Source organism: Dreissena polymorpha, chromosome 16 (assembly GCF_020536995.1).
Source record: "Dreissena polymorpha isolate Duluth1 chromosome 16, UMN_Dpol_1.0, whole genome shotgun sequence".
NCBI lineage: Eukaryota > Metazoa > Mollusca > Bivalvia > Myida > Dreissenidae > Dreissena > Dreissena polymorpha.
In genome coordinates, this window is record NC_068370.1 from 47,603,440 (window position 1) to 47,629,718 (window position 26,279).

General features: G+C 36.7%; 1 protein-coding gene and 1 long non-coding RNA gene across 3 annotated transcripts; both read left to right on the forward strand.

The window, feature by feature from the left end:
• On the forward strand, window positions 1–23,917 carry LOC127861468 (rRNA-processing protein UTP23 homolog). 2 transcript variants are annotated; one of them, XM_052399967.1, is made up of 4 exons: window positions 1–57; window positions 14,225–14,452; window positions 16,370–16,509; window positions 22,825–23,917. In XM_052399967.1, the coding sequence occupies exons 2-4, from the start codon at window positions 14,242–14,244 to the stop codon at window positions 23,200–23,202; spliced, it is 729 nt and encodes a 242-aa protein (XP_052255927.1). In that variant the 5' UTR covers window positions 1–57; window positions 14,225–14,241; the 3' UTR covers window positions 23,203–23,917. The 2 variants fall into 2 exon arrangements, with proteins under 2 accessions (XP_052255927.1, XP_052255926.1); XM_052399966.1 differs by lacking the exon at window positions 1–57 and adding an exon at window positions 4,710–4,805.
• LOC127861470 (uncharacterized) lies at window positions 13,188–26,057 on the forward strand. The gene is made up of 2 exons (XR_008040236.1): window positions 13,188–13,424; window positions 25,198–26,057. It is a non-coding gene; the product is annotated as an uncharacterized LOC127861470 (long non-coding RNA).
• Window positions 26,058–26,279: the final 222 nt, after the last annotated feature.

Genomic DNA, 26,279 nt, shown 5'->3' on the forward strand with positions numbered 1-26,279 from the left:
TAATTTAGTGCTGTGTAACCTTTTATCAAAGATGTCTGCGCCCATTGCGCAATAATCGTGAGTACACTATTTGGTGCCACGAAACATTTGAATTTTTAACCTTTGTGTTGTTTATTACATCTCATATCATTCGAATTGATATACTACTGTGTTTTCTTTTAAAATTGCACATTTGACACATTGTTTTAACTTGCTTTTATAAATCTATAGGCATTTATGATACAAATTCGCGATTTTTAAAGTTAATATAACAAGTAATGATTTCTCACATAGTTGCAATAATCCAACTCACAGCTATTGACTATCATAGTCGCTTAGTCCATATAAATGTACTCCCATGTGCACCCCTTCATAAACCGATCGCAGTTTTGCACTCGGATTTCATGCGCATCAATAAACAGACGTTGGGCGTAAAAAATTGATTGTTTGTTTCCGGTGGCCCGACCCTACCTAATTTTTTGCCGCCGGTCCTAATCTTTTTAGCCCAAGTTTCGCAACAAATCTGACCGCGTATTTTTCGGCAACACTCAATAAACTGTGTACGTTATCCGCATATCGATGGTCCCAATTCAAAATGCCGAACCTACATTTTTTGGCATTTCGCGATTTTGATACTGTGCAAAGTGGGAAATCAATGCGCATATACCCCCAAAATAACGAACTAGTTAACCAATCTCAACAGCTCAAAAAAGTCATGTGATGTAATGACGAACCGCAATTGAATGAAGTCAAAATGACAAAGCTGCAAAAAATTGTAACTTCGGCATTTTGCGCGCTAATTATATTATTTAAGTATCAATATAGCCATGTATGTTTAAGGTAAATTGACGAAGCTATGGATCCCAGGATTGAGCCCCTGTTTGAGCACTTGCCTTGTTAGCGACTGGGTTCAGGATTCCATCCCTGGTCTGAGAACTAGCAACGTAAGCGTCGGATCCCGGTTTCGAGTCCCGAAGCACTCGCTTCATAAGAGAATGGTCCATGGATTTTGGATTCGAACCCGGGACCCTTCTTGTAAAGGGCGATTGCTCTGACCGGGGCTCGATCCCGGGAACCATCGTTTACGTGGGGAGAGCTAGATGCCTAAGTTTTCGGCGGTCCCTGGGTTTGAATCACGGTGGAGCATTAGCCCTGAACGCTTTGGGTCTCTAGATCGAGCCTCGGTGCACCAACAGTGACAGGTCCCGGCTTCGAGCCCCAGTCTGAGTACTAGCCCTGAAAGCTATGGATCCCGGGTTCAAGCCTGTGTCTTACCACTTGCCCAGTAAGGGAAGGATCCCGTTTGCGAACCTCAGTCTGAGCACTCGCACCGAAAGCTATTGGTTCACACAGGGACTCGAACCAAACAGCCGTCGCTAACATACCATACTGAGCACTCGCCTTCTAAGCGACCGGTTGCCGAAATGAGCACTAGCTCCGTAAGCAACATTTCCTGGTTTCGAGTCCCGGAATAAGAGCTCGCCTTGCAAGCGATGGGTGTTCGGGTTCGAGCGCCGGTCTGAGCACTAGCCCTGTAACTATAAATCCCGCATTTTTCGGGTCCGGCGCTTAGACTATGACTTGGATCAGGGTCCGTTCGCTTAAATGGTAAGTACTTAGCCGGGATTTTAGCCCGGGGCCCATAGCATACAGGATGAGTGCTCGGGCAGGGCCTCCAAACCGGGACCCGTTACGTAGAGTGCGAATGCTCAGACTGGGGTCCCAGTCGCTTACAGGGAAAGTCCTTGGACTGGGGCTAAAACCCAAAGACCCATCGTTCAAAAAGGGAGCTATCAGGCCTGGATTCGAAACCGGAATCCGTCGCTTATGTGGCTAGTTTTCACACCGGCGTTCGAACCCTGAGCCCAGTCGCTAACTTGGCGATTGCTCAGATAGGGTCTTAAATCTGGGATCCATGGCTTACATGGCATGTGCTCAGACAGGGTTCGAATCGGGGATCTATAGCTTACAGGGATAGTGCTCAGACCGGCGCTCGAACCCGAGCACCTAGTAGTATAAGGGGTACTAATTGTGATAAAACGGTAAAGATGAAACGCCGATCTGATTGGTTAAACTTAAAGTAGTGGCCTCAACTTAGTAGGTCCCACAAGTTATTTAGTTGAGGCAACAACTAATAAGTTGTGGGAACAAGTTATGAAGTTGTCTCCACAAGTTTCTAAGTTGAGGCCTCAACTTGCAAAGTTGTTCCCGCAAGTTATTAAGTTGAAGGAATAACTTAGTAAGTTAAATGAACAAATTACAAAGTTGAGGCTTCAACTTAATAAGTTTTGGGAACAAGTAAGGAAGTTGTGGCCACAAGTTACTAAGCTGAGGTCTCAACTTAATAAGTTGTGGGGACAACGTACTTAGTTGTTTCCACAAGTTATTTTAAACGTTGTTTCCACAAGTTATTAAGTTGAAGCCACAACTTATGACGTTGTTCCCTCAACTTTATAAGTTGTTCCCACAAGTTACTAAGCTGAGGCCACAATATAAATAAAGAATTGCGGTTGTCACCTCTGTGCCACCGTGTAAAACAGAAAAACACGCATTGCTTTGCTATATCTAATGGAAAACAGTGGAATAATTTATTCTATTGAAACGATATCTATTACAATTAGCTGTCCAATTTGCCGAAACATCACATAAATGCAAGTCTAAATGACGAAGATACATTTTACAGCAGATTTATTAACTTAACGTCAAATTAATTCCATACGAACATGCTCTATCACGAGACACTTTTAAAAATGTTAAAAATAATATTTATTTGATTTTGTGCAAGAAATGTTTAACAAAAATACGTCTATTGAAAACTTGTGTTTTTGTAAGTTCGGCATTTTGAATTGGGACCATCGATATTATTTTTATTGTTATTGAAGCGCACGTGGTAGCTTGCCAATCAGCATTGAGTTTGCTCAAGCAATGGGTCATTCATGCTCAGACACTGTACACTTAGAATACACAGTTGATCTTGTCGTCTACCAACAATATAGCGACCAATGGCAAACATCGTATTTAAAGATTAACAAATCAAAAGAAGCATAACAATAAATAAATTATTTCTAAGCTGATCACTTAACACCTTTCTCCCGACTATCGATCTGAATTAACGGATGATAATTAAATAATTAGTTCTATTTCGACAATGTTACACCTTTCTGCAGATTATTGTGTGAAATTAAAAGGTGATAATTAAGTTGTTTTTTACCCCCCAAAAATGCTATTGTAAAGCAATACTTCAACCAAATTGTATATTTGCTAGGTTTCGCAATGTCTGCAGTCAAAGATATGCACATTTTATTTAATGTGCTAAACGCGTAAAATTTTTTGGACTGTCGTTTTTGGATTCTTTTTTTTTCGTCGATTATAATTTATTTACGAAGTTCTTAATAGAAGACAGGGTTCGCCAAAACTTGAAAAATCTGTCAGTCATTCGGACTGACAGACTTGAAATTTTTGTCAGTCCGAATTAGTTTCTGTCAGTCCCACTGTCCGACTTAAAGGGGCCTTTTCACAGATTTTGGCATTTTTTAACTTATTCATTAAATGCTTTATATCGATAAATGTAAACATTGGATCGTAAAAGCTCCAGTAAAAAATCAAGAATAAAATTTGAAAAAGGAAAAGAATATTGCCCGGACCAGGTTTCGAACCAGTGACCCCTGGAGTCCTGCCAGAGTTCTGAAGTAAAAACGCTTTAGCCTACTGAGCTATTCCGCCGAGTACATATACATGAAGTATTTTATACCTTTATAAGCAATCTTCGTAGTTACACAAAATTTAACGACAAAAACAGAACTCTCCAAATTATTCAATCGTTTCGCGTTGCAACGCTTTATAATTTTTAGGTTTTAAAATCGTCAAAAGATGCATATAATGGCTATATGAGACCATGGTAAATGTTCAGTATTACTGTTTCCTCACAAATATCATAACTAAAACGAAAATTTGCGAATCCGAAACAACTTTTTTCAATTTTGTCAATTTACCAAAGCGTGAAAAGATCCCTTTAACTATAACAGCAAAACACAACAAAAGTGAGTACCTTTTAGATGTTTATTGGTTTTGATCACATTAAAATACAATAAAAAACATGTCCAAAGTCGATATAATTAAACTATTTTTATATTAATAATAAACCACATATAAACCAAAGGTTTAGACTTCTTTTTGTCAAACTGTTTTTTAGCCTGCACAGCTCTAAAAATCCGTGTTCTTGAGAAGTTAGGGTGACATCCAATCAAGTTTGACTTAATTGCACACACCCATTCACACTACTTTGGATGACTTCAATTTATGTCTATTAGCCAATTTCACAAGTTCTAAAACAACACCTATTGTTAAAATATTTCTCTTAGCCGAGGTTGATTTCCAGGTTCAATTAAATGAATGTCTTTCACACCTATTTCTTGATAGAAAGGCCCATTACCACCATCCATTCTTGTTGTCTGAAATAACACAAAACATATTGCTACAAACTATCAACAACAAATCAAACATAAATATCCCATGTCCGAATTTTAAAATATCCGAAATATAGTACATCGGGTGAAAAATCTAATTTTGATTTCAGAAATTGTTAGTGTGTAAATTAAAATATATCCTTCCCATAACAATATAATAATGAAACTATTTAACAGAAATGCTCACAAATGCCTGTTGAAACAAGTTTTCATGCGGTTTTTGTTGTGGAATAATTAAATGGAACAAACAAAATGGCGGACGCACTCGGTTGCTTTTTTTGAACAAAGACCGTTGATTTTGAACTCGCATGTGATAGTCAATTCTAATCCAACTTTAAACATCAAAACATCAAAATGAAGGTAAGAAAAAAAGGATTTTGACAGAAGTTGAACAAAAAGCATTTACCTTCTATTTATCAAATAGCATATTTTACACTTTGAGTGACCTTTTTGAAACCATTTTTCATCCGATTGTGTCGGTCAGATTATCTTAAATCACTTGTCGGTCCTGAGAAATATTTGCCAGTCAGGACCGGCGGACCGACGGTTTTGGCGAACCCTGCAGAAGAAATAGAATGACGAATACACGTCATGCGGTGATACGGACGGTGTGGTTTATAATACTTTTAATTGCATTCGCCTGAAAATACAATTGGAAATACTATAAAAAAGAACAATTAGTAAGGGCTCTGGATGGGGTGGGGGATCTATCCTTTATTCCTGTTGGGTTCCTGCTGCTGCGGTTCCAAGCCCCCCGGCCTAATTTTCAGGATTTCAAATTTGGAACAATCGACACCCCTATTAAATGTGCATCTATAAAATAACTTGTGTTTGTACCTTGACAAGTACCATACTAATTATTTCTATATTGAAAACTGTATGTTACATTATGATATGTGATATGCCCTTGTTGTCATTAAAAGAAAAAAAAACAAATTGATAGTACATGTATATATAATTATTTAAAAACCAGTTTGCTCAAAGAAATTTTGGGATAGCGCTAGCCCTGGTAGATAGACCCCACGACACCAGTACATAATATAATCTGAAAATGTGGTCCTTTGGAAGCATAAACTGCATCCAAGAAATATAAGAAATATAATAGCACACCCAGTTTGATTGGGTTTGTTCATGGTGATAATGTAACATGCAACACCACTCGCGTCCCCCTAGCACGGCTTTTGGGAATTTGAGCTATTTAATATATTATAAATTATAAATAATATAGTATACACTCCATGATCCCAAAGGAACAGAAAGTATAACAACACTGAACCCCTATAGACACTGAGGGTCAATCTTACTGCGTCTTTAGTTATGCCTTTTATTGGTCATAAAATGGACTATTAAAGCCGTTGCCTGAAGTCAACATTAAACTCGGAATAAGGAAAGCAACAAATGCAAAATTAATGAACAGCAAGTTTTTATTTCATAAAAGCATTTAAATAAAGCCATATAGCATTACATACATCATCAAATTTATTGTACATACAATACAGTTGTACACAAAAAAAGCAGAAGAAGATGCACCATGTACGACATTTTCTAAAAAAAAATATAAAAGAAATTATTATTTGCCTACTTACCTACCCTAATTTTTTAAGCCATGTCAGACAGGACAAATTGGTTACAAATTAAGGCAAGCGATGAATACACTTCAAAAACAAATTAAATGTATCTGAATGACAGTCTACGGACGTTATCCTTTGCATGCAACGTAAATACACTACGATATTTCAACACACTATTCTTGCTGACATTTTCATTTTGAAATTTCGAGCTGTGTAAATATTCAATGACTGTACCTCAAATATCACAATGAGCAAAATATTGGTTTACTGCGACCTCACCAAAAGTGACACTTTTTGTCTGTTACATTAAAACAGTGTGGATATGGTTGATAGAGCGTACCAAAACTAACAAAGTGAATAAAAAGCAATTATTTCTTGCTTTAATAGTACCATTTGCACCAGTGACAGGTAAACGTTTATAAGTTTTTGCAGCATCTGCAGTGTTCTTTTAGCCTTTGCAGTGGTGATATAATTTTGCACCTTTGGACAATAGATGTTCACATTGCAACTCTCAGCAAACCTTTGGGTTATAAAGCTAAGAGTTGAATTATTGCAACTAGCTACTAGTCGCTGGGAGTTAAAACTGGTAACAAGATATTTCATGGAAACATGCCTTCTAGGCGTCACTTTAATAGGTTTTATTAGCAACATAAACTATTTTCTGGTATAAATAAACACAAGCAGATCATATATGTATCACTTATGCGCAAATTAAAACAACTTACTTGATATGGTGTGCTCGCATAATAATTATATTTATATAAGTTTTTTCTATGGAAAAATCCGTACGGTCCGATTTAAAAAATACGCTTTTGATTATACCTGGAACCCTTCGCGAGATAGATTTAGTGTCTAATCAATCAATCGTAATACACCAAGTTTCTCTGGAACCTCTGAAATATTGAATCATCTTCTGCTTTCGGTTTGATAACAGTTTTTAGCTCATCTATTTTTTGAAAAAAAAATTATGAGCTTTTGTCATCACCTTGGCGTCTGCGTCGGTGTCCGGATAAGTTTTGCGTTAAGGTCCAATTTTCTCAGAAAGTATCAATGCTATTGCATTCAAACTTGGTACACTTACTTACTATCATGAGGGGACTGGGCAGGCAAAGTTAGATAACTCTGGCGTGCATTTTGACAGAATTATGTGCCCTTTTTATACTGAGAAAATTAAAAATTTTGGTTAAGTTTTGTGTTTAGGTCCATTTTATTCCTTAAGTATCAAAGCTATTGCTTTCATACTTGCAACACTTACCAACTATCATAAGGGGACTGTGCAGGCAAAGTAATGTAACTCTGACTGGCATTTTGACAGAATTATGTGCCCTTTTTATACTTAGAAAATTGAAAATTTGGTTAAGTTTTGTGTTTAGGTCCACTTTATTCCTACAGTATCAAAGCTATTGCTTTCATACTTGCAACACTTATTAACTATGATAAGGGGACTGCGCAAGTTATGTAACTCTGACTGGCATTTGGACGGAATTATGAGCCCTTTATACTTAGAAAATTGAAAATTTTGTTAAGTTTTGTGTTTTGGTCCACTTTACCCCTAAACTATCATAGATATTGCTTTCATACTTGGAACACTCGCAAACTATCATAAGGGTACAGTAAAAGGACAAGTTGCATAACTGTGGTTGTCATTTTTACGGAATTATGGCCCTTTTGTGACTAAGTAACTTTGAATATATGGTTAAATTTTGTGTTTCAATCCACTTTACTTCTAAAGTATCAAGGCTATTGCTTTCAAACTTCAAATACTTTCATGCTATCATGAGGTTACTGTACCTGGCAAGTTGAATTTTACCTTGACCTTTGAATGACCTTGAAATTATTAAATTTTGCTAAAATGCCATAACTTCTTCATTTATGATTAGATTTGATTGATACTTTGACAAAACTACTCTTACCTGACATACCACAATAGACTCCACCCAAACCATCCCCCGTGCCCCCCCCCCCCCCCCAAATCCTCCACCCCCCCCCTATCTTTTTTTATATTTTTTTTTAAGTTCATCGCACAAATGACCACCACATCCTCACACTATACCCCCCCCGCCCCACCCCCCTCCAATTTTTTTTTGAACCATTTAAAAAACACAAATATTTATTTTTATTATTTTATGTTTGAAATACCGTCCAACCATCGCACCCAAGAATCCCCCCCCCCCCCCATTAATTTTTTCGCATTTTTGGAAGATAATGTAATAAATGTCGACGCCCCCACACTATACACCCCTCTTCACTCCACCCCTTCCTCCTTTGTGATTGAAAATGAGAGTCCTTTCACCTTTAAAAAGAAAATAGATGAGCGGTCTGCACCTGCAAGGCGGTGCTCTTGTTTTGAAAAGTTTTTGTTTTGATTATTTCTCCACAATTGACTCACAAATTGATGTTGATGGCAACATTAATTGTGTTTGTTAGAATGTATCAGGTTGATTTAAATTGCTTATATGGACATACGTGAGACATACATTTTTTACATTAAAAATTCGGTTAACTAAAAACTATGAGGTGTAAATATGTACTCATAAAAGCTCAGAGCATTCAAGAAGAACTAACTACTAACACACATCGGTCAGTATACACCAACCTTATGGCTGTAATTATTTTTTCCTATACTGGCAATGTTCTGCAATGAAATAATGTGGGAAGTTTAACAAACTTTTAATATATACATGTATGTAGAACCAATTATTCACTATATAGCTTCACATTATTTTAGGTCTTCTTAAATGCTTATGAGTTTTTATGATTGAGTGCATAAATACAGCTACCCAGAGGGTCAGAAGGTGGGAATCGGATTATTGCAACCACACATGATGTTTGACCACTATTTTACTAAATCATTAAAATGCAAGACAAAAGTGAACATTAAATCATCCTTTAATTCTCATTCCTTTAGCATGAAATCCACAAAATTATTAAAACCATTTACTGTTCAGATTTTGGGCACAATCTGTCCAAAATAGCTCAAGCTCCACTGATTACCGTACATTCGCGGCCATAAGTCTACCTCGGCCATAAGTCGAGGGGTATAATGTGGCTAGAAAAACTTGGTTTTTTGCCTTGACTCTGCCATAAGTCGGGGGGTAAATTTCCTCAATATCTCGGACATGATTAAGTGAAGTTTTAGTCATGGTTCTGAGGGCTTTTGTACCGGCAGTTGACATTTTTTGGGATATTAATAATAAGAATATATTTTAAACGATACATTCAACGTTTCAATTACTAATTATCACGAAAAATATATATTTTATTGTTCAAAATCATAATAACATATCATTCATTATTTCGAACTTAATATATATTTCACAAATTAAAATTATTATCCCATTTAATGTAATAACTTTCAGCGTTTATATTATGAGCAGATGTTTTTGTATTCAAATGTTAGTGCTATTGATGTGAAAATTCTGTAAAATCTTGAACGCAGAAATTCATTATATGGTCAAAATAATTGTAACTTGCTCTCAAATAATCAACAACGCTTTTGCCATTATGCGTGAAACACGTGAATTTACCAACACTCGCATCGCTCGCTATATTCGTAAATCACGAGATACCCGAGGAAAATTTTCTGCATTCTGGAAAAACGTCTTATCTAATAATACTTAGCAGATAATCGAAAGTAATTGTGTATTTAATATGTCCAATTACACTTTTTAATAATCCAGGTGAGTGCGTAATATTATTATAATCAAACAATGAATGAAATCTTCACTCAGATAAGATCTATTTATTTACGAAACGATTATGCATTAATTGTGGGACAGTTTTGTGAATAAATCAACGAAACCACACCTTCATCCAATCAAAAAATATACCATGTGAAGTTGAACAATAGCGATTGGTTAAAGGCGTATCCAACGATCGAGTAATTTTTTTGATTGGTCAGAAGTAGTTTGTAGCAGAACCGTTGTGCATATCATTAACGGATAACTATTTTAGGCGTAACGCAATAAAGACAAATGATTGAAAGGATGCCAACACTACACTTTACACTTTGATTTTAGTCAAAGGCCGAGAAGCGATAATTGGTGGCATAAAGACACCTGCACCTGTTGACAGTTTGTATTTACACGGATTAACTTTAAATGGGTACAAGTGTCAGCAGTCGATTTTCTATTGTTCTTAGCAGACAACGGACGATGTATCGATAGACAAATTGCTATGTATAATTTTCGCCACTTTACTGTATGTCACAAATGTTTAATATTTTCGTAGTTAGTTTTACATGTTTTTATTTGGACTTATTACGAAGATTAATGAATTCAAAAACCAATGTAAACATGAGTATTTTGTTATCGGCGGACATTTAAGTAAAAGACGAGTCGGCCTTACCGTAAACAGTCATCATTCCTCCGCTTCGGAGATTTATTACTTTAAAAAAAAAAACGGCACAGAAATATGTTTTTTTATTTTTATTTAGTACCTCATCCATAAGTCGAGTTGACTTTTAAAGTCAATTTTAGGAGCGTTTTTAGGTCGACTTATGGCCGCAAATTTACGGTACATCTGGTTATGTGGACGCAACCTTCAAGCTGCAAGCTTTGTGCTTGTTTGGAGACAAATAATTTGATTTAAACATGTTTAGCAATCTGAAAAATTAGATGCTCAACTAATCTGACAATTTAACATCACCTGGCATGTTTATCTGTAGTACAAAATGTATTGGTCCTCTTAATGAATACATAAATACATGTATTTTGGAAGTGAAAAATTAAAAAAACATGCATGTGTTATATAAGTCAATATATAGTTAAATGTGTTTCTTGGACATAGCAACGAAAACTGCATTTGAATCGGCAATGTTTTGACCAAACACTGGCTAGACTGAGCTCCCTGAAGAAATCTGTAAGATGTACAATGTTTCTCATAATATCAGCCCTTCTGATTGGTTGCTAAGATTTGTTACTATGTGCATGTGCTTGTTTTATAAATAGTATCTTAATGGAAAAACAAAACTCTTGCTCATAATCTTCTTAAAATATTTTTACTTTTGTTGCAAAAATAAGTGTCATATAGAACATTAGATAAGACTATTAATAAACCATCAACAAACTAACATAATTATGTGTTACGTAATTTTTAAAATCATTATCATCAACCTGGAATTAACATGACCTACTTTCCATGAACACAGGAAACATGAGAATAATTGTCGTTATTGTCAAGCATAACTATCAAATAAGTAAAACTTTTAAAAATTGAAAAACACATTAACTTTACAGAACTTCTTGATAGTTTTTTGTTTAAGTCTTGATACTATGAGGAGGGCCGATACTATGAGAATAAGGGATAAGTGTTATGTTTCCCTTTATATCAAATGTTCACACTATCAAATCAGTCTGGTAGTGTTTATAAGACCACTTTTAATAACCCATTAGAAATCGCATTTGTTGCTTTTTTTTATTTGAAGTTTGAATTTATTTGCAGTTTACTTCATTTCATTGACTATTCACATAATTTCTTTTTTTAGCTCACCTGAGTAATCAGGTGAGCTTTTCTGACCGGTCTTTTGTCCGTCGTCCATCCGTCCGTCCAATAACATTTGCTCATAAACACTCTAAAGGCCACATTTCTTGTCCCATCTTCATGAAACTTGGTCAGAAGCTTTGCCCCCAATAAAATCTCGACCAAGTTCGAAACTGGGTTGTGCCGGGTCAAAAACTAGGTCACTAAGTCAAAAAAGAGAAAAACCTTGTAAACACTGTAGAAGTCACATTTTATGTTCAATCTTCATGTAACTTTGTCAAGATGTTTGTCTTAATGATATCTTGATTGAGTTCAAAGTGGTTCTGGTCGGTTGAAAAACATGGCCGCCAGTGGGCGGTGCAGTTTTCCTTATTTGGCTATAGAGAAACCTTGTAAACACTCTAAAAGTCACAATTTTTGCCCAATCATCATGAAAGGTAGTCAAAACATTGATTTAATTGATATCTCGGACCAGTACGAAAATGGTCCAGATCGGTGAAAAAACATGGCCACCAGTGGGCGGGGCATTTTTCTCTAAATGTATGTAGTGGCAGTTTTCCCTATTTGGCTATAGAGAGACCTTGTAAACACTCTAGAAGTCACAATTTTAGTCCAATCATCATGAAAGTTGATCAAAACATTGTTTTTATTGATATCTCAGACGAGTTTGAAAATGGTCCAGATCGGTGAAAAAACATGGCCGCCAGTGGGCGGGGCATTTTTCTTTATATGTATATAGTGACAGTTTTCCTTATTTGGCTTTAGAGAAACCTTGTAAACACTCTAGAAGTCACAATTTTTTCCCAATCATCATGAAAGTTGGTCAAAACATTGGTTTTATTGATATCTTGGAGGAGTTTAACAATGGTTTGGATCGGTGAAAAAATATGGCCGCCAGTGGGCAGGGCATTTTTCTCTATAAGTATTTAGTGAAAACATTCACACTCTAAAAGTCACATTTTTGGCCCAATTTTCATGAAATTTGGTCAGAACATTTGTTTCTTTGATACAAGAGTTGAGTTCAAAAATGGTTTCGGTCAAACCTTGTGATCAAACACTATGGAATCCACATTTTTATGCCCCCCTTCGAAGAAGAGGTGGTATATTGTTTTGCTCATGTCGGTTCGTCTGTCTGTCCACCAGATGGTTTCCGAATGATAAGTCAAGAACGCTAAGGCCTAGGATCATGAAACTTCATAGGTACATTGATCATGACTCGCAGATGACCCCTATTGATTTTGAGGTCACTAGGTCAAAGGTCAAGGTCACGTTGACCCGAAATAGTAAAATGGTTTCTGGATGATAACTCAAGAACGCTTATGCCTAGGATCATGAAACTTCATAGGTACATTGATCGTGACTCACAGATGATCCCTATTGATTTTGAGGTCACTGGGTCAAAGGTCAAGGTCACGGTGACCCGAAACAGTAAAATGGTTTCCGGCTGATGACTCAAGAAGGCCTATGCCTAGGATCATGAAACTTCATAGGTACATTGATCATTACTTGCAGATGACCCGTATTGACTTTCAGGTCACAAAGTCACGGTTACTTGACACAGTAAAATATTTTTTTGATGATAACTCAAGAAAGCTTACACCTAGGATCATGAATCAATATAATGGTCAAGTTGATAGAATTTTCTTATTAAATCAATCAAAAATGGAATTTTTCAATGAACACACTCTTCTCAGGTGATCAAAATAGGGCCATCTTGGCCCTCTTGTTTATTTGAACATATATGATGTTTACAATTGACTACTGTTATGTGACTCATTTATGGAAATGATTGTGAAACAAAATGTGCAAAAGATTTTGCTACTCAATCCCATAACTATTATGATTTTTATGCCCCCCTTCGAAGAAGAGGGGGTATATTGCTTTGCTCATGTCGGTCGGTCGGTCTGTCGGTCGGTCCGTCCACCAGGTGGTTGTCAGACGATAACTCAAGAACGCTTGGGCCTAGGATCATGAAACTTCATAGGTACATTGATCATGACTTGCAGATGACCCCTATTGATTTTGAGGTCACTAGGTCAAAGGTCAAGGTCATGGTGACCAGAAATAGTAAAATGGTTTTTGAATGATAACTCAAGAACGCATACGCCTAGGATCATGAAACTTCATGGGTAAATTGATCATGACTTGCAGATGACCCCTATTGATTTTGAGGTCACTAGGTCAAAGGTCAAGGTCACGGTGACCCGAAATAGTAAAATGGTTTCCGGATGATAACTCAAGAATGCATACGCCTAGGATCATGAAACTTCATGGGTAGATTGATCATGACTCGCAGATGACCCCTATTGATTTTGAGGTCACTAGGTCAAAGGTCACGGTCACGGTGACCCGAAATAGTAAAATGGTTTTCGGATGATAACTCAAGAACGCATACGCCTAGGATCATGAAACATCATAGGTAGATTGATCATGACTTGCAGATTACCCCTATTGATTTTGAGGTCACAAGGTCAAAGGTCAAGGTCACGGTGACCCGAAATTGTAAAATGATTTTCGGATGATAACTCAAGAACGCTTTTGCCAAGGATCATGACACTTCATAGGTACATTGATCGTGACCCGCAGATGACCCCTATTGATTTTCAGGTCACTAGGTCAAAGGTCAAGGTCACAGTGACAAAAATCGTATTCACACAATGGCTGCCACTACAACGGACAGTCCATATGGGGGGCATGCATGTTTTACAAACAGCCCTTGTTTTTCAGGGATCAGCTAACCAAAGATGAAGGAGAAGAAGAGCAGGAAGAAAAGCCTTCTTTTTTACAAAAACTTTTTCGGGTACAGTCCCCCATACAGTGTTCTCATCGATGGAACATTTTGCAAAGCTGCTCTGCAGTTCAAGATTAATATCATGGAACAGATGCCCAAATACTTGGACGCTGAAGTAAAATATTTCACAACCAGTTGTGTCCTGGCTGAATGTGAAGCTCTTGGTAAAATTTTTATAATTGTAATTAAAGGGATCTTTTCACGGTTTGGTAAATTAACAAAATTGAAAAAAGTTGTTTTCGCAAATATTCGTTTTAGTTATGATATTTGTGAGGAAACAGTACTACTGAACATTTACCATAGTCCAATATAGCCATTATATGTATCTTTTGACGATTTGAAAACCTAAAAATTATAAAGCGTTGCAACGTGAAACGTTTGAATAATTTGGAGAGTTCTGTTGTTGTCGTTTAAATTTACAAAACTACGAAGATTGCTTATATAAGGTATACAATACTTAAACTGTGTATACGCGGCAGAATAGCCGAGAGGGCTAATGCCTTTTTACTTCAGACTAATTCCAGGACTTCGGGGGTCACTGGTTCGAGCCCTGGTACTGGCTACTTTTTTTTCCTTTTTTAATTTTTATTCTAGATTTTTTACTGGAGCTTTTGAGATCCAATGTTTACATTTTTCAATATAAAGCATTTAATGACAAATTTCAAAATATGCCAACAGCTGTGAAAAGGCCCCTTTAAGGTTTACTAGTAATTATTTGCATTGTTCTGGAGAAACTGTTCTTAATAATGCACGAGCAAAAAGTGTCGTCCCACAATGACACAAACTTCTCAGGGCCGACACTTTCTGCCTAAACTGGATTTTGATTAAGAAGAGACTTCCCAGACTGCGCAGGCTTATACAAGATGACACTTAACTCTTACAGTGCTGGAACCAAATTTTGAAGGCCTTTGCAAACAGTTTGGATCCTGATGAGACGCCACATTTTGTTCGTTTGCTATTTTGATAGTATTCTTTGAAAAAAAATCGAAGAAAATGCTAATTTTAGAAAATCAGCAGACGACATTTTAGCAGACGACATATTTCCCAGCATGCAAAGGGTTAATGCACAAACATAAAGCCCTGTTTTCCCAGGGTGTGGCTTAAATTTAATAATGATTGAGACCCTAAAACATGTTCACAACACTCCTCATTTTATGCATTAATAAGATTCATTATTTATGAGAAGTCCACTCATGTAAAAGACATCCTTTACTAAGGAAACAATTATTTATTTGGCTGCAGGGCTGAACATTAAATGGGTCTTTTCACAGATTTTGTCATGTAATGAAGTTTGTCATTAAATGCTTTATAAAGATAAATATAAACATGGGATCTAAAATGCTCCAGTTAAAAAAAAAGAATAAAATAAAAGAAAGAAAAAAAGTAACCTTCAACTGGGCTCGAACCATTGACCCCTGGAGCCCTTGACTATCCCTTAGACCACTCGGCCATCCTTGCTCATGCAATCAGGCACGTATTTTGTAATCCTTGTAGTATCACAAAATATAAAGACAGCAACAGAACTCTACAAATTATTCAATTGTTTCGCGTTGCAACCTTTATAATTTTCAGATTTTTAAGTTGTCAAAAGATGCATATAACAGATATTTTATAGCAAGGTAAATGTTCAGTATTACTGTTTCTTCACAAATATCATAACTACAACAAAAATTACCAAATCTGAAACAATTTTTTTTTATTTTGTCTATTTGTTAAACCGTTATTAGGCCCCTTTAAGTATTAAAGCCATTTGTTAACTTAAATTTCCCTTCTCCTGTCCTGGCCAGTACATTTGAATATAATTCACAAGTCTAAACTGAAAATTCAATTTAATCAATGTAATCTTCCGAAGTTCACCAGAAAGCATAATTACCTAACTTATCTTGTGAATCAAAGGATTCTGAAGATGTCCTGGAAACAATAAATATCATGAAAGTGGAAATTTTCCACGGTTCAAGATAACTTAAGCAGACTGTGCATACTGAACCAAGGAGACATTTAAAAAAGATACATTTAGTACGGTTTTTCTACAAATTGTCTCCTGTGTACTAGTATTTTACTTTATTTGTATCATTTTTCAGGGACTCTGTTGTATGGGCCACTCAAAGTCTTACGTCAATTCACAGTTCACCCTTGTCAACACTCATCACCGCAGCCAGTGACAAAGTGCCTCAGAGCAGTGATGAAAAAAAACAAACACAAGTTCTTTATTGCCACACAGGTACTTGTGGGTCGTTGTGGATAAAAGCAGACACACATATTTATTGTCCCCTACCGGTTTCACCGGAGGGGACTTATGGTTTGCGCTCCGTCTGTCAGTCTGTCCGTCACACTTTTTTGGATTACTTTAAAAGTTCTTCATATTTTTAGCTCACCTGATTGCTCAGGTGAGCTTTTGTGACCGGTCATTGTCTGTCGTATGTCCGTCCGTCCGTTAACATTTGTTCGTAAACACTCTAGAGGCCACATTTATTGTCCGATCTTCATGAAACTTGGTCAGAAGCTTTGTCCCAATGAAATCATGGTCGCGTTCGAAACTGGGTCGTGCTGGGTCAAAAACTAGGTCACTAGGTCAAAAAAAATAAAATACTTGTAAACAATGTAGAAGTCACATTTGATGCCCAATCTTCATGTAACTTTGTCAAAATGTTTGTCTTAATGATATGTTGGTTGAGTTCAAAAGTGGTTCCGGTCCGTTGAAAAACATGGCCGCCAGTGGGCGGGGCAGTTTTCCTTATTTGGCTATAGAGAAACCTTGGTAACACTCTGGAAGTCACAATTTTTGCCAATTCATCATGAAAGTTGGTCAAAACATTGGTTTTTTTGATTTCTCGGACGTGTTCGAAAATGGTCCAGATCGGTGAAAAAACATGGCCGCCAGTGGGCTGGGCATTTTTCTCTATATGTATATAGTGAAAACATGTCAACACTCTAGAAGTCACATTTTTGGCCCAATTTTCATGAAATTTTGTCAGAACTTTTGTTTCCTAGGTATGTAAGTTAAGTTTGAAAATGGTTCAGGTCTGTTGAAAAACATGGTTGCCAGGGGGACATGGCAGTTTTCCTTATATTTATATAGTAAAAAGGCTTGCAAACAATCAGGAATTAAGGTCATGTAACATGTGAAACAACTCTTCTAAATATTGCATTTAAGAATACAGTAGTTACTCCCCTTTGATTATTAATGTTTTCATAATAATACAATGTAGTTGTGTTTCATTTATGTGTTAATTGTTATTCGAGGTTGGATGTTTTTATGCTCCCTTTCGAAGAAAAGGGGGCATATAGTGATCGGATTGTCTGTCCGTCCGTCCGTCTGTCTGTCTGTCTGTCCGTCTTTCCGTCACACTTTGCATTTAGGTTTCCAAAAATGCTCATACCTTCTATGTCCCTTGAGATATAACCTTCATATTTGGTATGCATGTGTATATGGACAAGGCCTTTCCATACGCACGAATTTTTTTACCCCTGTGACCTTGACCTTGAAATAGGGTCCGCGTTTAGGTTTCAAAATCTGCGTTTAGGTTTCGAAAAATGCTCATAACTTCTATGTCCCTTGAGATATAACCTTCATATTTGGTATGAATGTGTACATGTATATGGACAAGGCCTTTCCATAAGCACACATTTTTTTTCCCTGTGACCTTGACCTTGAACTTAGGGTCTGCGTTTAGGTTTTGAAATCTGTGTTTAGGTTTTGAAAAATGCTCATAACTTCTATGTCCCTTGAGATATAACCTTCATATTTGGTATGCATGTGTATATGGACAAGGCCTTTCCTTACGCACACAATTTTTTACCCCTGTGACATTGACCTTGAACTTAGGGTCCGCGTTTAGGTTTTGAAATCTGCGTTTAGGTTTCAAAAAATGCTCATAACTTCTATGTCTGTTCAGATATAACCTTCATATTTGGTATGCATGTGTATATGGAGAATGCCTTTCCATACGCACACAATTTTTTACCCCTGTGACCTTTACCTTGAAGCTAGGGTCCGTGTTTAGGTTTCGAAATCTGCGTTGAGGTTTCGAAAAATGCTCATAACTTCTATGTCCCTTGAGATATAACCTTCATATTTGGTATTCATGTGTATATGGACAAGGCCTTTCCATACGCACACAAATTTTGACCCCTGTGACCTTGACCTTGAACTTAGGGTCTGTGTTTAGGTTTCCAAATCTGCGTTAAGGTTTTGAAAAATGCTATGACTTCTATCAAAGCGTTTATAGGGGGCATATGTCATCCTATGGTGACAGCTCTTGATTTTAGCTCACCTGATTGCTCAGGTGATCTTTTGTGACTGGTCTCTGTCCGTCGTCCGTCCGTCCACTTTTGTTCGTAAACACTCTAGAGGCCACATTTATTGTCTGATCTTCATGAAACTTGGTCAGAAGATTTGTCCCAATGAAATCGATCGAGTTTGAAACTGGGTCATGTTGGGTCAAAAACTAGATCACTAGGTCAAAAAAAAAGACAAAGCTTGTAAACACTGTAGAAGTCACATTTAATGCCCAATCTTCATGTAACTTTGTCTATATGTCTGTGTTAATGATATGTTGGTTGAGTTCAAAAGTGGTTCCGGTCCATTGAAAAACATGGGCGCCAGTGGGCGGGGCAGTTTTCCTTGTATGGCTATAGAGAAACCTTGTAAACACTCTAGAAGTCACAATTTTTGCCCAGTCATCATGAAAGTTAATAAAAACATTGGTTTTATTGATATGTCGGACGAGTTCGAAAATGGTCCGGATCAGTGAAAAAACATGGCCGCCAGTGGGCGGGGCATTTTTCTCTATATGTATATAGTGAAAACATGTGAACACTCTAGAAGTCACATTTTTTGCCCAATTTTCATTAAATTTCGTCAGAACATTTGTTTCCTTGACACATGAGTTGAGTTGGAAAATGGTTCCGGTCAGTTGAATAACATGGCTGCCGGGGGGGCAGTTTTCTTATATTTATATAGTAAAAAAAAGCTTGTGAACACTCTAGAAGTTACATTTTTTGCCCAATCATCATGAAACTTGGTGAATAGATTTGTTATATGTATATCTCAGATGAGATTGCAAATGGTCCCGATGGGTCAATAAACATGGCTGCCAGGGGGAAGGGGCAGTTTTCCTTATGTGACTATATAGAGAGAAACCTTGTGACCGATCACTATAGAAGTCACATTTTTTGCCTAATCATCGTGAAACTTAGTCAATACATTGGTTTTATTGATTTCTTGGACAAGTTGGAAAATGGCTCAGATCGGTGAAACACACTTTTTAGCTCACCTGATTGCTCAGGTGAGGTTTTAGGATTGGTCTTTGTCCGCTGTCCGTCCATCCACATTTGGTTTGTAAACACTCTAGCATTCACATTTCTCAAGCATTCTTTATCAAAGTTGCTGAAAGATCTCAGTCAAGTTTGATGATGAGCAAAATCACAAAATTAATGCCATAATTATTGCCCTTAGATTGTCAAAATTTTCATTATATTATACAAAATCCTTGTAAGCAAAGTTTGATGTTTGGGGGATCAACTCAAAATATAGTTCATCATATCAGATCTTACAAAAACAAAAACACTCCCTACGCCAGAGTTTTGGTTCAATAATGATGAAACTTGACCAGGATGTTTGTCTGGTCAATATCTAGGTCATGTTTGACATTAGGTAAAGATTGAATGAACGGACTCCTCTCAGGTGAGCGAACTAGGGCCATCTTGGCCCTCTTGTTAGGGATTTAATTCTAGGAAATAAAAAGCTTTTTAATTATTAACTGGACATTTGGACCAGCAACAAAGCTTTTTCAGTTGGATCTGTCTTAAAAACGTTGATCAGGGTCCGACGGTCCGGCACTTTTGGGAATGCAGGGGTTTATATCTGATTTTGGGGAAAGGACCTGGCCTTTTTTGAGGGGAAAAAATCGCGCGAAATGCCGGATTTGGGGGGGGGGAAATCATGCAAAACGTTCGAAAATAAGGAAAGTCTTAAATAATTAATTTAACATATTTTGCTGTTTTTAGCTGACCTGTCACATGGTGAGCTTATGTGACCGTGTGATGTCCGGCGTCTGTTGTGTGTGCGTGTGTGCATGCGTGTGTGCGTGCGTCCGTCAACAATTTGTTTGTGAAGACAGTAGAGGTCACAGTTTTCATCCAATCTTTATGAAATTTGGTCAGAATGTTTATCTTGATGTAATCTGGGTTGGGATTGTATTTGGGTCATCTGGGGTAAAAAACTAGGTCACTAGGTCAAAAACTAGGTCACATAAGAGGTCAAATAATAGAAAAACCTTGTGTAGACAATAGAGGTCGCAGTTTTCATCCAATCTTTATGAAATTTGGTCAGAATGTTTATCTTTATAAAATCTGGGTTGGGATATTATTTGGGTCATCTGGGGTCAAAAACTAGGTCACTAGGTCAAATAATTGAAAAATCAACAATTTGTTTGTGTAGACAGTAGAGGTCACAGTTTTAATCCAATGTTAATGAAATTTAGTCAGAATGTTTATCTTGATGAAACCAGGCATGGGATTGTATTTGGGTCATCTGGGGTCAAAAACTAGGTCACTAGGTCAAATAATAGAAAAACCTTGTGTAGACAATAGAGGTCGCAGTTTTCATCCAATCTTTATGAAATTTGGTCAGAATGTTTATCTTGATGAAATCTGGCTTGGGAATGTATTTGGGTCATCTGGGGTCAAAAACTAGGTCACTAGGTCAAAAACTAGGTCAAATAATAGAAAAACCTTGTGTAGACAATAGAGGTCGCAGTTTTCATCCAATCTTTATGAAATTTGGTCAGAATGTTTATCTTGATGAAATTTGGGTTGGGATTGTATTTGGATCATCTGAGGTCAAAAACTAGGTCACTAGGTCAAATAATAGAAAAACCGTCAACAATTTGTTTGTGTAGACAGTAGAGGTCACAGTTTTCATCCAATCTTTATGAAATTTGGTCAGAATGTTTATCTTGATGAAATCTGGGTTGAGATTGTACTTGGGTCATATGGGGTCAAAAACTAGGTCACTAGGTCAAAAACTAGGTCACTAGGTGAAATAATAGAAAAACCTTGTATAGCCAATAGAGGTCGCAGTTTTCATCCAATCTTTATGAAATTTGGTCAGAATGTTTATCTTGATGAAATCTGGGTTAGGATTGTATTTGGGTCATCTTAAGTCAAAAACTAGGTCACTAGTTCAAATAATAGAAACACCTTGTGTAGACAATAGAGGTCACAGTTTTCATCCAATCTTCATAAAATTTGGTCAGAATGTTTGTCTTGATAAAATCTGGGTTGGGATTGTATTTGGGTCACCTGGGGTCAAAACTAGGTCAATAGGTCAAATATAAGAAAAAACCTTGTGTAGACAATGGAGGTCACAGTTTTCATCCAATCTTTATAAAATTTGGTCAGAATGTTTATCCTGATGAAAACTGGGTTGGGATTGTATTTGGTTAGTCAGGTGAGCGATTCAGGGCCATCATGGCCCTCTTGTTTTATGAAACTTGAAACATGGAAAGATGGCAATATGGACATTATGCACATCATTTCTTTATGTTCCTACGTCAAAAATTCTGGTTGCTTTCGCAACAAATAAAAAAAAAATCTGACAATGGTTGAATTTCTGACAATGATGGAGCCGGTAGGGGACATATATTGCTTGGCAATAGTCTTGTTTTTTGTAGATGGCTATAAAAGAACCATCATGATTTATCTTTTGAGATTACATTTGTTCTTTTTCATGTAATTATTAAGACCAAAGACCATTTAAGTTCCTATTTCTATGGTTTCTGGTAGCAATGTTTTGTTACTTTTAGAGTATTGGCAAATGTCTTACTTAAATTATTATACAATTATAGATTATACAATGATTATACAAGTGGAGACATTAACAAAAAACAACCAGTACACAATCTAGTAAATCTGTTGTCTATTATAGATTTCGGTAAAAAGTACACTTAATATCCATTAGCTTATAAGAATTCTTCTGTACATTATGTATATGTATATTAACTTCCTTAATATCTGGTATTAAAACTCACCACCAATGTAACCTTTGTTTATAGCTCTTGAGCAATATAAGCATATTGCCAAGACTATTTCTTACTTAATGCGTTGACTGCATTTTTTTTTTTGGACATAAAATCTAATTATGAATGTTTTGTTGTATATAACTTTTAAGCAATTTAAGCATATGGCTACAATATGACTTCACAATACTATATGGGCTTCGCTCTGGGATAAGGGGATTTATTGCATGTGCATAAAGAGTTCAGTTGTCCCAAATTAGCCTGTGCAGTTTACACAGGCTTATCAGGGACGACACTGTTAGTCCAAACTGGATATTATTTATAAGGAGAGACCATGTTAAGGCAAAAAAACATTGAAGTGAAGTGTCAACCCTGATTAGCCTGTGTGGACTGCACAGGCTAATCAGGGATGACTCTGTATGCACATGCATTTAACCTGTTATCCACGTGTGAGGCTCATATGTACAAACATATTTCTCTGACACAGAAAACACACTTCCACTATGTTATTTCAGGACCAGGAGTTCACAGAAAAGATCCGCAGTCTGTCAGGTGTTCCATTGCTGATCATTGCCTACAACACGATTATCCTCGAGGCCCCTGCTGACATGTCCAAGAGTGTGGCTCACCAGAAACTGGAGACAAAACTGGCCCCATCAGAGTTCCAAATGAGCAGGATCCAGGAGCTGAAACGTGAGGCTTTTGGGGAAACTGAAGAGGTTGTGAAAAGGAGGAGAAAGAAAATAAAGGGACCCAATCCTCTTTCTTGCAAAAAGAAAAAAAAGAGGACTGCTGAAGAAATTAATGAGTTGAAGAAGAAAAAGAAGAAGAAAAAGAAGAAGAAAAAGGCCGCTGCTACTGTGACATTAGAGGAATTAACTCAACTTAGCTAGATAAATCTATATATGTTTACTCTAGTGAATTCAACATTTTCATCGTCATCTTCATCATGCATATTTAGAATGCAATCATCTTGGTGTTAACATTATAATCACATCATAATTGCCATCATTATCAGTAGGTTTTATTATGCCAAATATTATAAATTAAATATTTTTTCACATTCCTAAAAACAAAATATAAATTGAAGGAATAAGTTTAAAAGAACTTGCTTATTTAGGGTCAAGAATTAAAAACTCTTGTTTCATCAATTATTTTCAGATAATAATTTCAAAAGCCAATGACACTTTTCAGCTTTTTACTACTCTGAGGTTGTAATCGTAAAATTACAATGTTGGTTAGTTGAATGAATGAATTCAACTACGAGAGTCCCTTTTTTCATTCAAATTCAAAATAACTAGCTGTTAAAAGAGTGAACATCTTTAGCATTGCCATCAGAGAATCTGACTCTCACTGAAAGGAGCGGGGTACAAAACCCACACACTCATTATCATAAAAGAAATTAACTACCATAAGATCAATTGCCAAAGGATTTCCTCATAATACCCATTTATATATTTTGATCGCACCAATGTAGCAGCATTAAATAAATAAATTGTGTTTTTTCCTGTCTTGTTTTGAGTTTATAAAGCTGTACGGGTTAATTTGGAAATAAAAAACATCTTTTAAACATCTTATAAATTACCACACCCCACATTATACCCCCTACCCCCCTACCCCCCCCCCCCCCCCCTACCCCCCCTACCCCCCCCCCCCCCCCCCCCCCAAACCTCCCTCTCACTCCCCCCTTGATCATGACTGGCAGTTGACCCCTATTGATTTTCAGGTCACTAGGTCAAAGGTCAAGGTCACAGTGACTCGAAATAGAACAATTGTTTCCGGATGATAACTTACATAAGGTCAAAGGTCAAGGTCACAGTGACAAAAAACCTATTCACACAATGGCTGCCACTACAACTGACAGCCCATATGGTGGTCATGCATGTTTTACAAACAGCCCTTGTTACTCTTAAAACAAAATCACAAACACAGAAAATGCTGTAACAAAAATGTAAATCAAAGTAAAAAATTGATTCTGGTAATTCAGATTTATTTAATTGAATGTTATTTTTTTTTAGTTTTAAATGCCACCTACCAGTATTTATAATGTTATTTCATAATATTTTTACTATATTGGCGGTACAATTATGTTGTATGTTATATGAAATTGTCAACATGAAAAGTTTAAGTTAAGGGATGCCTCCTCATGTTATGTGTGTTTCACATGTACTTTTGTGACATTCTATCATGTTTGTATTCTGTTGATTGCTTATGGAAATAAAATTCTATTTTATTTCGTGTACGTTGTGAAGTAAATATTGTAATCATAAAAATTGTTTTAAAACAACAAAGAAACAGTCACACAGATTTAAATGAAGCTTAAAAAGAGAGTACTAGAAGAAATTAGGACTGCAAGATACCATGAGAGTGAAGTTGTATTAAACTTTGGAAAACATTGGGCCGTGCTCTGTGAAAAGGGGATTTACTGCATGTGCTTAAAGTGGCATCCCAGATTATCCTGTTCAGTCTGCACAGGCTAATCAGGGGGGACACTTTCCGCTTTTATGATATTTTCTGTTTAAAGAAAGTCTCTTCTTAGAAAAAATTCAATTAGCCTGTGCAGACCACACTTTACGCACATGCATTTAAAACTCCTTATCACAGAGCACGGCCAATTTTAATTTTAATGTGACATTTATGATACTATCATATTATTATTCTCTTTAAACATGATAAATAGCTACGTACATTTTCATGCTATTAAATTTTAATGCATTACACAATCACATAAGTTTGGTATTTACATTTCTGATTGCAATGGGCATTTTATTGTATATTGTTTTAGCAGGTGTACATTTATTATGCCCCCCTTTGAAGAAGAGGGGGTATATTGCTTTGCTCATGTCGGTCTGTCGGTCGGTCTGTCTGTCGGTCGGTCCGTCCACCAGGTGGTTGTCAGACGATAACTCAAGAACGCTTGGGCCTAGGATCATGAAACTTCATAGGTACATCGACCATGACTCGCAGATGACCCCTATTGATTTTGAGGTCACTAGGTCAAAGGTCAAGGTCACGGTGACCCGAAATAGTAAAATGGTTTTTGAATGATAACTCAAGAATGCATACGCCTAGGATCATGAAACTTCATGGGTAGATTGATCATGACTCGCAGATGACCCCTATTGATTTAGAGGTCACTAGGTCAAAGGTCAAGGTCACGGTGACCCGAAATAGTAAAATGGTTTCTGGATGATAACTCAAGAATGCATACGCCTAGGATCATGAAACTTCATGGGTAGATTGATCATAACTCGCAAATGACCCCGATAGATTTTGAGGTCACTAGGTCAAAGGTCAAGGTCACGGTGACCCGAAATAGTAAAATGGTTTTCGGATGATAACTCAAGAACGCATATGCCTAGGATCATGAAACTTCACAGGTAGATTGATCATGACTCGCAGATGACCCCTATTGATTTTGAGGTCACAAGGTCAAAGGTTAAGGTCACGGTGACCCAAAATAGTAAAATGATTTTTGGATGATACCTCAAGAACGCTTTTGCCTAGGATCATGACACTTCATAGGTACATTGATCGTGACACGCAGATGACCCCTATTGATTTTCAGGTCACTAGGTCAAAGGTCAAGGTCACAGTGACAAAAAACGTATTCACACAATGGCTGCCACTACAACGGACAGCCCCTATGGGGGGCATGCATGTTTTACAAACAGCCCTTGTTGGCATTGTGTTGCATCTCTTTTATAATCTGGCACCTTTGATTGTTAAAAATAAAAAATAAAAATTATTATTGGTATTATAGAAGAAAGGCTTTAAGGAAGTTTTCCTCAGCTATGACCAATACATAAATGTGCCAGTGATCTAATTGCTTAGCTCAAATATAACTAGTCTAAATATAAACTATGGACAACACCAAACAGAAATTGATGATAATTATATGATATTGATGGAGTATCACAATATTGAGAAACTATTTTGAACTCCTACCAAAGGTGGAGGGATTTAGAAT

Excerpts from the sequence above, each read along its gene's own strand:
- LOC127861468 (XM_052399967.1), top strand. The coding sequence starts at position 14,242 with ATGAAGGAGAAGAAGAGCAGGAAGAAAAGCCTTCTTTTTTACAAAAAC. Across the intron at positions 14,453-16,369 it reads GGCTGAATGTGAAGCTCTTG|GGACTCTGTTGTATGGGCCA; the intron begins GTAAAATTTTTA and ends ATCATTTTTCAG. Across the intron at positions 16,510-22,824 it reads AGTTCTTTATTGCCACACAG|GACCAGGAGTTCACAGAAAA; the intron begins GTACTTGTGGGT and ends ATGTTATTTCAG.